The sequence below is a fragment of the Triturus cristatus genome, chromosome 9 (genome assembly GCF_964204655.1).
Source record: "Triturus cristatus chromosome 9, aTriCri1.1, whole genome shotgun sequence".
Taxonomy (NCBI): domain Eukaryota; kingdom Metazoa; phylum Chordata; class Amphibia; order Caudata; family Salamandridae; genus Triturus; species Triturus cristatus.
In genome coordinates this window covers 27,278,035-27,298,597 of record NC_140592.1, presented here as the reverse complement: position 1 = coordinate 27,298,597, position 20,563 = coordinate 27,278,035, and the positions used below count along the sequence as shown (strand labels likewise).

The 20,563-nt window shown below is 47.2% G+C and overlaps 1 protein-coding gene across 2 annotated transcripts in view; it reads right to left on the bottom strand.

The window, feature by feature from the left end:
- Positions 1-20,563, bottom strand: part of IL17RC (interleukin 17 receptor C) — a 249,876-nt gene that overhangs the window by 28,459 nt on the left and 200,854 nt on the right. For both annotated transcript variants that reach the window (XM_085624288.1, XM_085624289.1), the window contains 2 exons: positions 7,737-7,861; positions 3,416-3,481 (listed from right to left, as the gene is read on the bottom strand). In XM_085624288.1, coding sequence (XP_085480414.1) covers positions 3,416-3,481; positions 7,737-7,861 — 191 coding nt within the window. The remainder of the gene's footprint in view (positions 1-3,415; positions 3,482-7,736; positions 7,862-20,563) is intronic.

Sequence of the window (20,563 nt, the reverse complement as noted above, 5' to 3'; positions counted from 1 at the left end):
AGATAGATAGAGACAGAGCTTAATTTGTAAAAGAAAGAGCGCCGGTGCCAGAAGCAATGGTCAGAAGCCAACGAAGAGTCAATTATATGTCAATGCGCCGAGTACCATGGCTGCATAGTCTAGAATCCACCGTCTCTTTAATTCACTTCCAGACAGTCTGTGCACCTATAGCCCACTCTTGCATGTTTCTACTTTCTCTCTTTGTGATGTTTTTGGGAAAAGTCCTTTAGAACGAAGCCCCAATCACGCTGTGCCTTCACAGTGCGACAAGCCGAACGAATGCATCTTTAGCACGCAATCTTTCTGCACCCAAGTCATTACAACGACTTGCATTAGGGGCGCAATCGTGGAGTGGTTTTGGAACTAAGGTCCAACACCTTCCCTACCATTGTGCAGACTGAAGTTGGAATAGTAAAATAAACTATTCCAAAATCCAGCGCCCCCTAAAGCAAGTCGTTAAAATGACTTGCATGCAGAACAAATGCGTGCTAAAGAAACATTCGTTCAAATGATGGAGTTATTAAGGCATGCGTGACAAAAGCATGCGGAATTCCGTCACACATTCAACAGGCCGCATTTATGAGAAGTGATGCATCGCTGCGTGAAAGCAGCGATGCGTCACTTCTCAGTGCGCCCTCCTTGCGACATGATGGATGTGTCATATTTACAGTATGATGCATCATGTCACAAGGAGTTACAGATACGTCAGTATTTCTGACGTGTCTGTAGGCGCAAAAGTGACGCATTGCTGGAGTGTGTCAGAAAAGTGACGCAACTCCAGTAATGTGTCCTGTCACATGGGGCAAGCCTCATGTGAAAGGGCCTGCGTCAGTCCTACGCCTGCCATGAGGCAGGCGTAAGATATTGACGGATTTGCATCCTAGAAGTGGCGCAGTGAAATTTCGTAGATTTCACTGCGTCACTTCTACGAGGCTTACTTACGTGGGAACGCCCCCCTGAATACATTATACCTGGCGCAGGTATAATGTGACGCAGGGGTTTACAAAGTGGCGCATCTAGGTAGATGCTTCACTTTGTAAATATGGTGCAACAAGGCTCACTTTTTACGCCACTGGTGCGTCACAAAAAGTGACGCACCGGCAGCGCAAAAGTGACGCAAGGGCTCATAAATAAGCCCCAACGTTTTTATCCCTTTCTCTTCCTCCGTCTTCCCAATTTGAGTGTTTTTCCTCTTTGCAAATGTCTGATCTGGGAAAATAACTGCTGGTACCCAAAAATAAGTTCTGGTGCACCCCACTGGTTCGAATTAAGCACTGATTATATATATATATACTAACTTACCTAAAGTAAAAAATATATATATAATTATTTATGTTTTATCAGTTTAACATTTAATACCAAACTTATTTAAAAATAAATAATTTGAACTGTTATTAAAATATTACAAATTATTTACAATAATTCAACAACATTTTCATTTTAAACTAAACTAAAAATATTACAGTGCGAGTTGTTTAAAAATTCTAATTGAAAAATGATCAATAAATTAAATTAATTATTTAATACATATTTAATTTGGTGAGTTAATGTGCTGTAACTTTGATGTTAGATCTAAGTTTATAATAAATATTATAAATTAATTGACATTTCTATTATACATTATTTTTTATATTTGTTTAAAGAATAACATTACTGTCTCGTAGTCGGCTATACGCCACAGGGTGAAAAGCTCCACCTACAAGTGCATAGATACTAGTGGTAACTTTATACTCATACTTTTTGTAGTTGGAGGCTCCCCACTCTGAAATGAGGGAGTGGAGACAAGTCTATACCTAGGTGTAGAAGTACACACATATATATATTTACCTGTGCGAACTGGGTAAAATGCCTTTTATTCAGTTCTCCAGTAATTCACAGTCTTTGAAAAGTTTGCGTTCTCACCATGCCTTGTTGCGGAGCGTGAGCAAGGATTCCCCAGTGAAAATCTACAGAGCTCTTTTCTGCACAAACAGAATGCATTTGATTCTGTTGCAGCAAAACCCCTAATTTCTGATGTCATGAGCTCCAAATCTGGGGGACAGCTGAGGCTTCCCTAGCCAAAGGGCAAAACCGCAGTAGACAATGGGGCACGTGTGTCCCCACTTTCCAGGTGCACAGACTAGGAGTATCAGACTATGAGTTTAGGGGCTCTGAGAAGATTGCATCCAACCACAGTAGTCAACGGGGGGCACGTGTGTCCTCGCTTTCAAGTGCCTCGTCTAGAAATACCAGAATATGAGTTTGGGTTCTCTGAGAAGATTGCATCCATCCACAGAAGAAACGGGGCACATGTGTCCTTGCATTCCAGGTGCACGGTCTGGAAATACCAGATTATTAGTTTAGGGGCTCTGAGAAGATGGCATTCACCACATTGGTCAACGGGGCTCGTGTGTTCCCGCTTTCCAGGTGCACGGTCTGGAAGTACCAGAATATAAGTTTGGGTTCTCTGAGACGATTGCATCCAACCACAGTGGTCAACGGGGCTCGTGTGTTCCCGCATTTCAAGTGCCTCATCTAGAAATACCAGATTATTAGTTTAGGGGCTCTGAGAAGATGGCATCCAAGCACCGATGTCAACGGGGCTCATGTGTCCTCGCTTTCCAGGTGCCTGGTGTAGAATTACCAGAATATAAGTTTGGGTTCTCTGAGAAGATTTCATCCAACCACAGCTGTCAACGGGGCTCGTGTGTTCCCGCTTTCCAGGTGCACGGTCTAGAAGTATCAGAGTATGAGTTTAGGTGCTCTGAGAAGACTGCATCCTGTCTGGTTGGGTCATAATTCTAAACTCCTCTTCTAAATCCTCTCCTCGCGCACTGCTCTGACAGCCCTTTGAGGCAAAGCTAGCGCTAAACCAAATGAATATCTCAGTTTGCAGAGGCACACTGTCCAAGTCATTCATTCATTGTACTTTATGCTGTAGCTTCAAGGCACTACAAGCGACAGCTGGTGCTATTCAATCAGAGAACTCTTATGCACCTTGGAAGAATAGAATCCTAAATCAGCCTGCCCGGGCTTGAACCTGTGACCAATTGCTTGCACAAAGATTGGCTGGACAGGCAGTTAAACCCACTGAGCTATCTCACCTGCAATGATGCACTACTATGCATTCCAGAGCTTCAAGCAGGGTATTACACTAGAGCTCAAGTGCACCCTGTGGAAGAGGTGCGGCCAGGGCGACTGACTCTGGAATCTGGGGATTACGGTTTGATCCCTGGTTTCGGCGGCAGATTAGCCCAGCACCATGTGACTCTCGGCAATAGCTTGCTTAATCTTCCTGACGGCCCCCAGCGCCTAGAGACCCTTACGGGTGATTGTTTGCGCTTTACAAATGTGGATATTATTATTATTATTATTAGCGTGTTAGCTCACATTAGTACATACGTGACTGCGAGTACCCTCATGATACAACACCTACCTTTACACACTTGTTGCGAACGGTCGCGTCCTGCAGCAGCTGCTGCTCCAAAAGATGAGGGATGCTCTGGAAAAGACAGGAAACAAATGTACCTTGAAGCCTGCACGATTCTAATGTCAGGTTGGTGAAACTGATCCAATAAATGCTCCCTAGAAGAGCCAAGGGAGGCTTTCTCCTTGAGAGTGGTTCGCAGGCCTAGGTCATGGTTGAGTGGAGAGAGTATTCCAAAAGGGAACACATAAGAAAATATACATTTAGCATAATCCACCTTGAAGGCCTCACTCAATGTGAGTATTCCCTTGACCTCAGGGTTTTCAACTCACTTCACGACTCACACCTTGATTGACCACAAAATGCATCTCTAGTCTTTTGGAAACACCTAAACAAACATTCGGCTCATCTTGAAACACAAATATTGCATCACTTACATCTCCAAACTCTGCACCACACGAAACAGGCCCTGGAGAAATCTAGAACTCTAACCCTTTATCTGCAGGTATCCTCCCCGCTGTTTTCAAATCTGAACGGAAAATACTCACATTTAGCAGATATCTTCGGTACAGTAGCTATTCTTCTGACGTCAATTCCTGCTTCCTACCATACTCCGCACTTCCACAACATGGACAGTAGTATGTTTATCTCTGGTGGTTTTGTACCTTTGCATGTGCCCTCTCATTGTCCTACCTCAGGAGTACTGCTGGCCTTAGTTTCACCTCTTTGTAAGTTTTCAATATCCCCGTCCTCTCCTCATGACCTCAGCTGTCTAATTCTGCACGACCTTCAGGTAAGTTCCTACTATCACGGATGATTCCGATTAAACCCCAAGATATATCTTTAAACGGGGTCCAACCCAGTGGGGTAACAAAGGCCCGCAGTGTGGGGATCCTGAGCTCCAGGGGTCCCCCCTCACCACTGAACCCTGGCCTGAGAGCTCCTAAGTGAGTCCGGAAGGGGGCCCCTCCATGGACTTTGCAGGAGGGGCCGTCAAGTTTCGTTACGCCACTGGTCCAACGCTCCCTATCTGATCTCTTTATTGATCCTCATTTTGAGTTGTGCTCTTAAAGATTTTATCCACCATCCTCCTTAGTAGAGACCTGTCACACTCGGTGTACACACTATACACAACTCCACAAATGCTATTGTGCCACCCCTAACCTTGGGCGGACAACTCTGCTACGCTCGCGTAGTTTGCATAGTTTGTGCTACTTTGCGCTACGTGAATTGCACGTAGCACAGTGCAAAAACGCATAGCGTAGCATAGCATAGTTGGCATTTTTTGCTCACTCGCGGTCCTCAACGTCAAGTTGGTGACCGCGAGCGAGCAAAATGACATCCCGGCGAGACTTGTTCCTCGTTCACGATCAGCAACATCAAGTTGCCGATCGCGAGAGTGGAAAATAAACCTCCTGGCGATATTTACAACGAGGGGAGGTCAGGTTTCTCATTGCGAGTGGTCGCGTATGCTCGCGACCACTCGCGATGAGAAACTACCAGTCCGCATTGAGAAAGCTGCTGCTCGAGTAAAAATCTACTTGAGCGGCAGAAAACGACAGCTCACACTGTGCAAGATGCCGTTTTCAATGACTGCACAGTGCGGACAAGCATCCGGCACTGTGCAATCAAGGCGAACAGCGCACTACGCAGTTCGCTTAGTGCTGCGCGTATCTCGCGTAGTGTGAAGTGCACTTTGCGTAGCTACGCGTAGCACTACTACACGAACTACGCCCAGGGTTACCCACCACCCTTTGTTCAGTGACTTGTAGCTGGGTAATGGGTTGGTGCCGTACGTACTACCACGACCTACGGCACTCATGTTCCTCACCCGAGAAACACCAGTCTCCGCACTGGAACAGAACCGAAGGGGGGACTGTGTTCTCCCAGCAACAAACAGTATTGAAGAAAACATAGTGGAGAAACTTTTCTTAAAGAAAATATTATGATGAAATAGGCAACTGGAAAAGAACTCAACCGCAGAAGCGTAGGCAGTGTCTCCTTGGCCCTTATGCAAGGAAAGAAATGAGCGCCTTGGCTGCTGCTTGAATTGTAAAATACAGCAATATTCAGGGTTCAATGGTCCCCTCAGGCCTCTGGGCCCCGGTGCCACTGCACCTGCTGCACCAGTGGAAGATATGCCCATACTCTACCAACGATGACCCAGCGACTCAGAATGGAATCCTAGGCCTTACAGGTAAAAGAAATGCTTTGAAAACTTCTTACATTTCCAAACATATATGGGATAGAAACAATAGTTTATTCAAATAAAAAATAACAGAAATTAGGTATTTTCTTCAATGGGCCATTGTAGTCTGTTTTCCCTGTCTACCGCAAGACGAAAAGAGGCTGAAAGGAATAGTGGAAAAGCCTTACAGAAAGCAAGCATTGGCGAAGCCAATAGGATTGGCCTTGGCAAACTTGTGTGATGGTTATTTTAAAAAACATCTTTATGATAAGCCTAAAAAAAAAAGAAGAAAAATGAAAACATGTCACCACTTAAACGTGGAAACCATATACTTGCAATAAAATGTAAAGCTGAAAGTAAAGTACCCATTGCATATATTTTTAATAGAACAATGTAAGTGCGCAGAGATGACTGAAAATAAAAAGATAAAATAATGTGAAGAAAAACACTGGAAAAGTAAAGCATTTGCAAAGCATTTCTGGCACCGAAGCGCACTTCTTTTTAGGTGGATGTGCACATGCGATCTGGTGAAATGTCCGCACACTGTAGGAGAGGGTACATGGCTGAAGTTGGCCGTTTCCATTCCATGATCTGTACGCGGTGAAGAGTGAAAGTAAAATGTGATGGTCAGTTGAACAGACTCAAGTATGAAAGTAAGTAGTTGGGTGCAGGGGCTTTCAGTCGGGTATTGTGGGGTGTCTGCCTGATTTCACCTGGGATTTCTACATGCCCACGTGGACAAAAACACACACACACTCACACTCTCGTCTATGTTTTGAAGGCCTTCAAAAATGTGGATCAGTTTGCAAAATATTGTGTTTTAGGTACCCCTAAAAATCCACACTCTTCTCCATTTCTGCTGCCCCTTAAGCCCCCCTCACGTCCTGCTTTTCATATGATGTATTTTAACAAGATGCTCCAGCGTGACTGTAGGGAAATCTGAAGCTCACACCACCCCAATCTTACTGACAATGCTATACCCCTGGGGGGCTCCATACCCCAGCACTATCAGCTTCACCCTAGAATATGGGAGCAGAAGGAAGGCACGCGTTGTAAGTCTAAGGCCGTCGCTGTCAGTACGCTGTCTCACGCCGTGCATTGTCTGCTCGCGTTCAAAGCAGCTGAGCGGCAAGTTTGAGTAGATGGTCTTTGAGAAGATTGTTGTTGTTGGTGGGTCACAACATTGAACAAAATGGTGGAGGAAAATTCAAGGAAAAATTCGCTTTGTTTGAGAAAGGGAGCAAAATCAAATTTTTGTCCAGAAATTCTTTGCAAGAAAATTCATTTTTTATAAATGTTGCTTTCAGGCGAGGTTTTAAGAAGATGCCAAATTTCACAACTTCACAATGTTGTTAATTCAGCCTTCTGCACCAAACGTTGTGGAAGAAATTATAACACTGCACATCCTGATATTAAATTAATTTCTAATGCTGCTTTTATGTCCCAGTTCAGTCCTGGAACAGCTTGAAGACTCATGTAAGAACAAAAATGCAAAGTATATGGAGATGGCGAGCGGAAAATAAACAACTTTAGAAAAGACTGTGTCTCACAACAGGCAGTGAGAGTCTGCCCTGGTGCAAGGATATCTGGAGCCCCAGAAATAATGATATTTTTCCGTTTGAGCACTCTACAAGCACTAACAACAATAGCAACTTTGAGGCCATTTATTGCAATCTGGCTCTCTTTTGTGGTGGTCTGGGAGACAGCTGCCTTACTGTACCACCGGTCCTGGGTTATGTCCTCATTGTCCCTACATCAACATAAGAGCACTTGATTGGCAATCATCCACAGATCCACACACATACGTAGTGCCTACTTCTGTTCTGATTTCACAAATTCAAGTGCTATCCTTTTCCCACAGGAGCCTCAGTAGCACCCCTCTATGGTTCTTCTTCCAACTCATCCTCTTCACCCCAAGCTTCATCAATGCCCCTTGGTTACGACTGTAGCACTTCTCTGCTCCACACACCACCCGTCACTCCATATGCACGAGAGACCAAGCAAGATTCTTCCCACGTCTACTCCTAACAAGGTCCAGCGCCATGAGGCCACACTCGCAGCAGCGGTGTGCTATATTACTAAATCACCAGGATGTTGATGTCTGTCGTAGAAGGGCAGTGGCGCTTTGGGACTCAATCTTACCAGACTTGCAGACTTGGACAGGGGCACACAGTCGCCTTCCTCCAAAGCACATAATGAAAGGTTGGACGGGGAGTGCTCCGAGACCATCAGAAGGGTGTTACTCCAAACTGGAGGGACCGTGACATCTGCAAGAAACATGAGATCCAGTGAGCCTGATAATGGACCATCTCTAGGGTGTGGAGGTGAGACCACAATTGAAAGAACCGGGAACAAGTGCAGCTCCCCACCCTCTAAGACTAGGATGACCTGCTCGGCCACGGTACAATGTACAGAAATATAAATTCTTTTTACAATTAGTTAAGTAAAATCCATCAGCATTCACTCTTCACAGAGAAGTCACATTTTTCTACCTTGATCCTTATTATTTTAATGCAGTAAGCAAATTCTCCAAAAGTGAAGGACAGGTTTACAAGCATTTTCTGTGAGTAGCTGTATTTTCTTGAGGGCAGTGCTTAATTTGAGCCGGTGCTTTCCGGTGCTTGGCACCGCATTTAATTGTCAACACAGGTGCTTGTGACAGTCTGCTACAAGGTGGCCCTGTCTGACTAATTTAGAGATGACCACAGCAGCAGTTAATTATTAATTCAATATACATTACAAATTACTATTACCTGCCTCCCAAGCCATTCTTATAGCTTTAGGGGCTTGAAATAGTCAGAATTGTCACATTTGTAGGAGTGTGATGGTCAGTAGTTGTGTTGTTACTCTCATTGGCAGCCTCGCAAGGGTAATGTGTCGTGCAAGCTGCAGTTGCCTCCTGACAAGAGCACTTATGTTTTTTACAAATTAAGCACTGCTTGAGGCAGAGATGTGTCTTACTCGTGAATTTCCAAAAGGAATACATGCTCACTCAAAATAAAAACATGTTGTAATTTGTAAAGCTTTCCTGGTGTGTAAGCAGATCTTACTCCTGGAGATACAGGAATAAGTTACATCTATACCTAACATAAGACATATCTACACACATGGCGAGTTTCTGGCAAGCCGTGCATTGAAGTACCGGTGTCATTCACGCCTAAAACAGGAGTAAGACACAACTACTCACAGCAAATGTCTGATAAGCCATGCATGGGTATATCGGTACCATTTACTCCTAAGATCGGAGTAAGACACAATACCCATAAAAAGCTCTGTGAATTGGGCTAGAATGTTGTCATTCTAAGCCTGGGAATTCACAAGAATGTTGAGTAATATGCAATTAGTATTTAGAGTTGGGTGTGAAACTGGGGCATGTCCTGTCAAACTGAAAAGAAAATGGCCAACGATTTGAAAACTGGAAAGTTTCTAAAAGTTCAGGTATTCCCTCAAAGAGGAAGTTAGGTCAACAGACAGTCAAGCAGTTCACCCAGAACTTCTTTTTCTTACTTCATAAGATAATTGGTGTGCTGTATGCGGATTATGAGTTTAACTCACTGGCAATGACTCAAGAGGCGGAACAAAGCAGGAGCTGTTCAGCTTCCAACATTTTACAAATTAATGCCTCATATAAACCCCCCTTTATTGCCAACAACAAGGCTGTCTCAGGGAAAGCAGTAGTTCCATTGTGCCTCAACAAGATGTACTTTTACTCTGAAAACATTGTCTCCTTCCCACTGAATTGTTTTTCTCATAGCACAGATCTCTGTTCAAGAAGACAGAAGAGCTGGATGTTTGCCCTGGCACAAGATGGCAGAAACTACACACAAAGTCCCAACAATTTAGTGCTGTTCTAAAGATCATGTTATTGTGTTGATCCCTCATCGCAAAGAAGCCCAACACAGCTTCCCACTCTCCTTTGATTGGCTTTGCTGTGAGAGTGTTTCATGAATAAATATATTGATTGGCCAACCAGAGCGCGCCGACCCAAAATGCAAGAGCTGCAGAAGCTCAAACGATTTCCATGAATTTTTCTCCAAGTTGGTCATTGTAGACTCATTTCAGTTGCCCAATGTACCTGTGACATCTGGCCCTTCACACTTCGCGACAGGGATCTCGGGTGTGGATATATCTGTTTTCCTACTGAGAGCCTTTTCCTTCACCTGCTTTCAGAATCCACATTGATTTTGCCTTCTTTGCAGAAGTCACTTTCTGCTTCTCTGGATCTCTTTAATAGGCATCAATCATAAGTCATCTTTGTGGACACTCTAGCTCTGTTCACTTACTGCATGGCAGGTCCTCACCAGTCTGGTAGCACATACGTCCTTGGTGTCCTTCGGCACACATCATTGTTGGTCCATAAAGGCTGCTCTTCTGCATTGTCTCACCTAAACTCTGTTGCCCACTCCACACTGGGATCCTCAAGCGCTCTTTAGTGGTCTCCACCGTTTTTCAAAAATGCACCTTTTAATTGCAGCAACTTCTGCAGTTTCTGCCATCTGACCAATGGTCGATCAGTAATGTGGAAGGTGAATGATAACCTGAACTAAAGACTTAAGCACGATCGTAATTAAAATACCAGTAATGTGGGGTACCGTCATCTGACCCGTCAGGTATGCTGGTGGTTCTCCTGTCTCTTCTCAGCCACGCCCCACACAAGCAGCATTTCTGCTCATCTAGAGGGGGCTAAATATGAAATGTCCCATGTGGATGATGGAGTCGCTTCCTATGTCCTAGTCGCCTAGTGAGTAAGCATATCAATAATGCACGCATCCTACGCACCACCATGGTACACAGATTATGGCGGGATCCTCATGCTCTCCAAACTGACTTTTACTAACTTTTCCATCTTAACTGAATGTGGAAAGGGTGCCAGTAATTGAAAGGGAAAAGCTTTCCCACATAATGAGGCTGAAGAAACGGAAGAGGACAATTAAGGCGATAGGTTAGCCGTCTAGTGGCGAAGGATTCCTGGGCTTTTGACATCTGCCTTCAGATCAGCCCCGGTCCATGTGCACAAGAAGGGGCAGAATTCTTTCACTCATTGCCTGGCAACAGTACATTTTGCTAAGGTGTTTCACTATTGCTTCAGAGTATGTCACCCACCATTCTCATCCCTCACTTTTGTTTTCCTTTTCTCTGTCCCCCAGTTCTTTTTCCCCTGCTAAGGAAGGTTGTTGTTGGTTCTCATATCATTGCCTTTGTTGTTGGTTCTCATATCATTGCCTTTGTTGTTGGTTCTCATATCATTGGCTTTGTTGTTGGTTCTCATATCATTGGCTTTGTTGTTGGTTCTCATATCATTGCCTTTGTTGTTGTTGTTGGTTCGCATATCATTGCCTTTTATGTTGATTCTCATATCATTGGCTTTGTTGCTGGTTCTCATATCATTGGGTTTGTTGCTGGTTCTCATATGATTGGCTTTGTTGCTGGTTCTCAAATCATTGGCTTTGTTGCTGGTTCTCATATCATTGGCTTTGTTGCGGGTTCTCACATCACTGGCTTTGTTGCTGGTTCTCATATCATTGGCTTTGTTGCTGGTTCTCTTATCATTGGCTTTGATGTTGGTTCTCATATCATTGGCTTTGTTGCTGGTTCGCATATCATTGGCTTTGATGTTGGTTCTCTTATCATTGGCTTTGATGTTGGTTCTCATATCATTGGCTTTGTTGCTGGTTCGCATATCATTGGCTTTGATGTTGGTTCTCTTATCATTGGCTTTGATGTTGGTTCTCATATCATTGGCTTTGTTGCTGGTTCGCATATCATTGGCTTTGATGTTGGTTCTCTTATCATTGGCTTTGATGTTGGTTCTCATTTCATTGGCTTTGTTGCTGGTTCTCAAATCATTGGCTTTGATGTTGGTTCTCATATCATTGGCTTTGATGTTGGTTCTCTTATCATTGGCTTTGATGTTGGTTCTCTTATCATTGGCTTTGTTGCTGGTTCTCATATCATTGGCTTTGATGTTGGTTCTCTTATCATTGGCTTTGTTGCTGGTTCGCATATCATTGGCTTTGATGTTGGTTCTCACATCATTGGCTTTGTTGCTGGTTCTCATATCATTGGCTTTGATGTTGGTTCTCTTATCATTTGCTTTGTTGCTGGTTCTCATATCATTGGCTTTGATGTTAGTTCTCTTATCATTGGCTTTGTTGCTGGTTCTCATATCATTGGCTTTGATGTTGGTTCTCATATCATTGGCTTTGTCGCTGGTTCGCATATCATTGGCTTCTACCTGGTTGTTGGGAATGTCTCCTGGTCTTCCACAACGATCATCACAGCCCGCTGGTGGATGTTTTAGTAAGCAACTCTCTAATTGGGTAAATACTGTGCTGCTATTTCTCCCATCTAGTGTGAAACATTCATGTTTATTCGCTGAGTTTTAAAGGACAGGTTCCTACCAGTACGCACGTACATACAAATAGTTATTCACCATGGAGGAGGTTTCTCCACATCAGTACTCACTCATCCTGTGAACATCATTCACCTTGAGGGCAGGCTCTAAATCTCCTGCAAGCCCTTACATCATGAACGCCGGACACTGATAGGAGCATCTCTCGATTCCATCATGTGGATAGAGTCAGATACAACTGTGTTTCTCTCTCTCTTCAATCACCATTCTCCCCTTGCCGTCCACAATGTTTGTTTGCATTATGTTTGTGAGAAGTTGGCCTGGTATATGATGCTCACTAGTTAAAGTGATCACCTTGTACCATGCCAAGCAACCCTTATGGTGTGGTTGTAAGTCAACCTTTTCGGACTAGCTGCCCTAGTGGTAGCGTAGGCTAAGCAGTCTTTGAGGCTAAACTCGTGAAGCGTGTTAAGCAGGCTGTTTTACCAATAGTAACCCCCTTTTATACCAATGAAAGGACACCACACAGATATATATATTCAAAATATATATGTATTTATTTCTCAAAGTAACCCCTAGTCTCTTTATGAGCACAGGAGCACAAATCGTCAAACAAGATTATCACAGAATACACAGAAGTTGCACTTTATATGGATAGGCCCTGGTGGCCACTCGAACCATATACTAAAATAGTGGTATAAGTACCACGAACAGAAAAGGGAAAAGGCCTAGGGCCTCTAGAATCGCTGGGCCTACAAGGAGCTAACGTCAGTTAGTGACCAGGAGGTCCACGGGTGGCGTGTGCAGAGCAAATAGTCACACGCGTGCTCCCATAGGTTTCAATGGGTGCGTAAAAAGTACAAAGTTACTGCAAAAGGAATCTTCCGGATGACCTAGGAACTTAAGATTTGGAACACAGGCACTAGAGATGTAATACTACACTTGGGCACAGGTGTGCCAGCTTTACCTCACCCACAGGAAGCGGGTGCATAGGCCTCGAAGTGCGTCGGGTTTCTTCTATCTGTTCCGTGGGGCCTGTAGACAAAGATGCTGCAGGCGGTCGGTCCGGGAGAGATGCAGTGGATCCAAGAGTGGATCGGAGATGTTGAAGACCTGTAAGCAGAGGGGACAGTGTTCACAGTCACTAGCCAGTGACCAGCGTGGCACCAGGTGGGTACCAGGCGATGTCGGGTGCAAACAGGTGATGAGGGGTAGCTTGTCTCCGCAGCCACGTGGTCCCTGAAGGTCGACGACGTCCAGGAGTCGGCTCACGAGCTGTCCCACGCAGGCTCTCGCTGTCGGCGGTGTCGGCGACTTGATCGAAGCAAACAAGCCTTGGCAAAAGCAATTGTAGAAGGATTCGGAAATCAGCTGTTGGTTCTGACCAGCAAGGTCAGAGGGATTGCTCCTTTGGAGGGGAGCAAGGGCCAGTCTGGAGCAACCAGACCAGCGGTGTTTGTCGTAGATTTCGTCGCCAAGATGGCCACTAGCCAGCGGGCCAGCAACCGGTTAGGCGCGTCGAGTGGCAAAATGCAGAAGGGCCCCACGCAGATCGTGGAGATGCTGGAGGGCTCTTCTTTGGTGCAGATGCTGCTCGAGGGTTGGGCTTCTCAGGACCCAAAGCACAACTTGGAGGGAGCCTCGGTTGTTGCACTTGTCAGCTTGTCGTAGTCGTTCCAAGATGGCTGGCTCCACGTGTCTCGGTGCCTCCACGGGTCTCCTCTTTTCAGGGACTGTGGATCGGGCGGTGAGAGGTCTGGAGGTCCAGGTCTTGTCAGTCTCTGGGCTCGGGCTCCGGCGGGAGGCGGCGGCAAAGCAGACGTTGATTCGCTGGATGGTGCTTGCGTTAGCAAGGTGGTCACTCCCTGACCACAGGGGAGATTGGCTTCAGTCCTCTGTGCGGCAGAGCGTCGAAGTTCCCGTCTTCTTCTTAGTTTCAAGTTGATTCCAGGATGTCTAAAGTCTTAGGACACAGCTCCTACCTTTATTCGGATTCTAGGGGCCGGACTACCTGCTAGGTCCCTCCCTATGGGTGGGACCAGGAAGGGGGGTGGTTACACCCCCAATCCTTTGTCCAGCTCGCCCCAGGCCCGGGACTGGTGTGCCCCAGGACCGGTTTGAACTGGCATATGCACCGAGGCTCCTTGTGAGCCACAGGCATGTCTGGTTTCTTTCAAGCCCTACCTGACCAATACACAAAATCCTGTCTGGGGTGGTGCACGCACCTCCCCTGGCAGGAAACCCTTTGTCCACACCTCCCAAGCTGGAAGGACTCCCAGCAGCAGGAGGGCAGACTTGTGTCTGTGGTGGCAGCATCCATTTTGTGGAGCTGAGGCTATGTCTGATTTTACCCGGGTTTCAGGTACTGTACATGTCGTGTCCCTCTAGAAGGGTGGAATGCTAACCCCGTCGCCAGAATTGGCGAGGGGTTAGTATTCCAATTCGTATGACACCTTACTCGACATGTTTTGATAAAGCCAAACCAAAGATAGCATTTAACCGCGAGGTTCATAATGCACTTAAGAGTATATGGTATGACGATATCTGGAAACAGTAGAAGGAAGTTGTTCCGACCACTGCAGACAGGCTCAGCTCATGCCAGAGCACCATCTCACATGGAACCAAGCACTCTGCCTTCAGGATTGTTAAGGCCTGCCATAGGAGTGACTTATAGGTTACCAGGTGTCCCATTTAAGGTTAGGTATAGGTATACTACACCTAAGTAAGAGGTGATTACACCAACTTACCCCAGCTGAGTGATCAGCCAGTTGTGTCAAATTGTTAGGCCAAGCCTGGGGTGGCATAATACATGCTGCAGCCCTTGGCAGGCCTTGGGTACACCAATGCCCTGGGTACCTAGTGTACACTGGTACAGGGGCTGACAGGGTGATCCAACCAATTGGGTATGTACCTAGGGTACATGGAGTCCATTTTAAAGAGAGAACAGCCAGGCTGAGTTCCTGAATAGCAGGATCTCAGGCCAACTAAGTCGAAAAACCAGCTAGACACTAGGCAAAAATTTGGGGGTAACCATAGTCAGATATCCACCTTCCTACACAACCCCCCCCCCAAACGAAGGGAGATAAGGCTGACCTTGACCAGGTAAGCCTATATTGCCCAAGTGGCCATATAAGGAGGAACCAGCACTGGCATGGTTACCCCCTGTCTCATGGTCCACTAAGCAATCCCTCACCCTAAGGGTATCAGAGGGTCTCCACCATAGGGAATCTCTACCTTTGGTGTGTCTTGGCAAAGTAAAAGGCTGGTGTTGAGATGGAGTACTGAAGTGAGTGTCCTCAAAGTGAGGCCTCAGCTTCCTCCAATCCCCCTCCACCATGGATGCCTTTCTTTCCTTAACTGAGTTGCACTGTGCTCTCAGGGTCAGCCTCTGGCTACCTAAAGCTGGAGGCTGGGTCCCTTTTGTGGGCTTACTGGAGGGACAGGTCAGGTTTGGGGCCCTAAGGTCCCAGGTTTGCCTGTGCCCAACAGAATCCCTCTGGGGGAGGTCCCTAACTACCTGTAAAGGAGATCCCTCAGGAATGTTTTTACCCATCACCTGACTAGGGCTACTAGCCAGGCAATCCTCATTCTTTTGATGGGGGGGTTCTTGTGGACAGGGGCCCTCTGGGGGTCCACTGGCCTCCCTGACCTCTGCAGCCCTGGGCTGACTGAGGCAGGGTAGAGAGAGGCAGGCTACCTGCACCAGACTGGGTCCCACCTTGGAAGGGGCCACTGACATCAGAGGCTCTGCCAGGCCAGGCCTGGCTACCTCTGGGGCAGTTCCTTCACAAGGGGTGAGGTCAGATCCCTGAGGAGGCTGACCTTTTCCTAATGTCTGGGGAGAGGGAGACTTTTCTTCCTCCCCACTACTCTCAGTTTGTGTGGAGTGATCCATTGTTTCAGGCTTCACTACACCTATGTCAGTCTGAGTATAGGCTGAGACCATTACAGCCTTGCCAACCTTTTCAGGGGGGCACTCAGTTTGTGTTTGAGCTGTGACTGTCACAGCTCTGCCAGTCTCTACAGGGAAGTCTGTCTGTGCCTGGGCTGTGGCTACCACTGCCCTTCCAACCTTTTCAGGGAGGAAATCTATTTGGACAGGGGTTGTGAATGGCACAACCCCCCTACCCTTTTGTGACAGGCCTACCATTTTAGAATGGGTGTCTTGTTCAACTCCAGCCCAAGCTGAGAGTTCTAAGTCATTCCCCAGTAAGCAGTCTACAGGCAAGGTTGGGGACACTGCCACCCTTTTAGGGCCAGTGACACCTCCCCAGCTGAGACATACCTCTGCCATGGGATGACTGTTCTGTTTGCCATCAATGTTGGTCACCTGGTAGGAGAAACCAGGCAAAAGCTGCTCAGAGGGAACTAGCCAATGGGCCACCATTGTGATGCTAGCTCCAGTGTCTCTGTAGGCCTCAGCTTTTGTACCATTGATGTAGGGCTCCTGTCTGTACCTACCCAAAGTGTTGGGACAGGCAGTGAAGTTGGCAAACCCCATGCCACCATCACAGACAAGAGTGGTTGCTGTAGGGGAATTGGCTAAGCCAGGGTCCCCCTGTGTTCCCCAAGTAAACCCACCCAGATTTCTGGGGGCACTCCCACCACCTGGGGGATTACTGCTGACAGTAATAGGTGGTGTGACAGGAGTAATTGGAGGAACAGTTTTGTTTTTAGCCCTTGGGCAACCGCTGTCAGTTTTCCAATGCCCAGGAGTTTTACACTCATGGCAGTAGGGCTTTTTAGCTGTGGTAGAGGAGGGAGCTTGGGACCCACCACCCTGTGTGGAGTTTTGGGGCCCTGAGGAAGGTTTCTCTTTTTCTTTATCCCCACCCTTCTCTTGAGGCTTGGTGGTATCTTTCTTTTGGTCACCACCCTGGTTTTTAGGCCTGATCCTGGTCCTGACCCATTTATCTGCCCTCTTTCCCAATTCTTGGGGAGAGGTCAAATCTGAGTCTACCAGGTGTTGATGGAGAAGCTGGTTTTGACAATTACTTAAAATCTGCTCTCTCATCATCAAATTGTACAATCCTGTATAATCAGACACCTTACTTCCCAGCAACCAACCCTCCAAAGCCTTAGTGGCACATTCCACATATTCAGACCAGTCCTGAGTCTGTGTCTTCTGGGTGTCTCTGAACATTAACCTGTACTGTTCAGTGGTTAAGCCTAACCCATCAACTAGGACACTCTTCAGGACTCTGTAATTTCTGACATCCTCTTCTCTAACAGTGAGGAGTCTATCTCTGCCTCTCCCCTCAAAGGAGAGCCATAAGATTGCTGCCCACTGGTCTTCAGGAACCTGCTGCACTTTGCAGGCTCTCTCAAGAGCAGTCATCCATTTGTGGATGTCATCCCCACTTTTGTAGGGGGGCACAATCTTGGACAGGTTCCTATTGTCAAAGACCCTATCTTTGTCCCTAGGGACAATGCTGCCACCAGTGGGTATAGACCCACTCTCTCTAGGTTGCCTAGCCTTGTTCAGTTTTTCTTCCATCAGGGCTACTTCTAGCTCCTGCTTCCTGATCCTCAGCTGGGCTTCCTGCATTCTGGCCTCATGTTCCCTCCTCTGAGGGGTGGTCATCCTTTTCCTGGAGTGACCTTGAGAGCCTCTAGAGCCATGGGAAGCATTGGAGTCACCTGAGCGATTCCTTTGCCTTCCCAGCCCTGTGTTAAGTCCACTGGGGAGATCCAGTGGGTTGAACCCACTGTCAGTCCCCAATAGCCTTGGTTTAGCTGGGCCAAGTATAACACTTGGCACTGGGCTAGTTCTCCCTTCATCCTCACTACTGTCAGTATCCTTTTCACTCTCATCCTCTGTGGTAGGCATCCCATCTAAGGGGTGACTATTGGGAAGGGGTACTTCAGTGGCATCTTCAGAAGGGGGGCCTCCTGTTCCTGTCCCTAAGGGGGCTAACTGGGAAGCTTTCTTGAGTGCTCTCTGATTCTCATCATTCTGTAAGAGCTCTCTGAGCTCAGCAGAGTTTGGGTTCTTGGGCTGTTTAAGGCCTCTAAGAGTTGCCAAATGCCTGAGCTCATTCTGATTAAGGGTAGCAAAGCTGGATGGTGCCCTCTGGGGGTCACTCTCAACAGAGATGGGTACAGTGGACCCCTCTGCCCCGGCCATTGCTCTTAAGTGTGGGTGGATGTGTTGCAATCTACCTACACTTGGGTTTACCTACTAAACCTATCTAGTAGTTGTAGTCAGGGTGTGCTACTCCCTTTGCTCTACAACAACTAAGTTCAGTAGAACTTAAGTATATCTAATCTTGTTTTATATGTACCTACAGGTACCTATGTGATCTTTCAATTGGTAACCAAGAGATTACAATGGTAAAACACAGCAAGCTCAAATCCAACCGCTGCTCACCAATGTGAGAAGTTGGCCTGGTGTATGATGCTCACTAGTTAAAGTGATCACCTTGTACCATGCCAAGCAACCCTTATGGTGTGGTTGTAAGTCAACCTTTTCGGACTAGCTGCCCTAGTGGTAGCGTAGGCTAAGCAGTCTTTGAGGCTAAACTCGTGAAGCGTGTTAAGCAGGCTGTTTTACCAATAGTAACCCCCTTTTATACCAATGAAAGGACACCACACAGATATATATATTCAAAATATATATGTATTTATTTCTCAAAGTAACCCCTAGTCTCTTTATGAGCACAGGAGCACAAATCGTCAAACAAGATTATCACAGAATACACAGAAGTTGCACTTTATATGGATAGGCCCTGGTGGCCACTCGAACCATATACTAAAATAGTGGTATAAGTACCACGAACAGAAAAGGGAAAAGGCCTAGGGCCTCTAGAATCGCTGGGCCTACAAGGAGCTAACGTCAGTTAGTGACCAGGAGGTCCACGGGTGGCGTGTGCAGAGCAAATAGTCACACGCGTGCTCCCATAGGTTTCAATGGGTGCGTAAAAAGTACAAAGTTACTGCAAAAGGAATCTTCCGGATGACCTAGGAACTTAAGATTTGGAACACAGGCACTAGAGATGTAATACTACACTTGGGCACAGGTGTGCCAGCTTTACCTCACCCACAGGAAGCGGGTGCATAGGCCTCGAAGTGCGTCGGGTTTCTTCTATCTGTTCCGTGGGGCCTGTAGACAAAGATGCTGCAGGCGGTCGGTCCGGGAGAGATGCAGTGGATCCAAGAGTGGATCGGAGATGTTGAAGACCTGTAAGCAGAGGGGACAGTGTTCACAGTCACTAGCCAGTGACCAGCGTGGCACCAGGTGGGTACCAGGCGATGTCGGGTGCAAACAGGTGATGAGGGGTAGCTTGTCTCCGCAGCCACGTGGTCCCTGAAGGTCGACGACGTCCAGGAGTCGGCTCACGAGCTGTCCCACGCAGGCTCTCGCTGTCGGCGGTGTCGGCGACTTGATCGAAGCAAACAAGCCTTGGCAAAAGCAATTGTAGAAGGATTCGGAAATCAGCTGTTGGTTCTGACCAGCAAGGTCAGAGGGATTGCTCCTTTGGAGGGGAGCAAGGGCCAGTCTGGAGCAACCAGACCAGCGGTGTTTGTCGTAGATTTCGTCGCCAAGATGGCCACTAGCCAGCGGGCCAGCAACCGGTTAGGCGCGTCGAGTGGCAAAATGCAGAAGGGCCCCACGCAGATCGTGGAGATGCTGGAGGGCTCTTCTTTGGTGCAGATGCTGCTCGAGGGTTGGGCTTCTCAGGACCCAAAGCACAACTTGGAGGGAGCCTCGGTTGTTGCACTTGTCAGCTTGTCGTAGTCGTTCCAAGATGGCTGGCTCCACGTGTCTCGGTGCCTCCACGGGTCTCCTCTTTTCAGGGACTGTGGATCGGGCGGTGAGAGGTCTGGAGGTCCAGGTCTTGTCAGTCTCTGGGCTCGGGCTCCGGCGGGAGGCGGCGGCAAAGCAGACGTTGATTCGCTGGATGGTGCTTGCGTTAGCAAGGTGGTCACTCCCTGACCACAGGGGAGATTGGCTTCAGTCCTCTGTGCGGCAGAGCGTCGAAGTTCCCGTCTTCTTCTTAGTTTCAAGTTGATTCCAGGATGTCTAAAGTCTTAGGACACAGCTCCTACCTTTATTCGGATTCTAGGGGCCGGACTACCTGCTAGGTCCCTCCCTATGGGTGGGACCAGGAAGGGGGGTGGTTACACCCCCAATCCTTTGTCCAGCTCGCCCCAGGCCCGGGACTGGTGTGCCCCAGGACCGGTTTGAACTGGCATATGCACCGAGGCTCCTTGTGAGCCACAGGCATGTCTGGTTTCTTTCAAGCCCTACCTGACCAATACACAAAATCCTGTCTGGGGTGGTGCACGCACCTCCCCTGGCAGGAAACCCTTTGTCCACACCTCCCAAGCTGGAAGGACTCCCAGCAGCAGGAGGGCAGACTTGTGTCTGTGGTGGCAGCATCCATTTTGTGGAGCTGAGGCTATGTCTGATTTTACCCGGGTTTCAGGTACTGTACATGTCGTGTCCCTCTAGAAGGGTGGAATGCTAACCCCGTCGCCAGAATTGGCGAGGGGTTAGTATTCCAATTCGTATGACACCTTACTCGACATGTTTTGATAAAGCCAAACCAAAGATAGCATTTAACCGCGAGGTTCATAATGCACTTAAGAGTATATGGTATGACGATATCTGGAA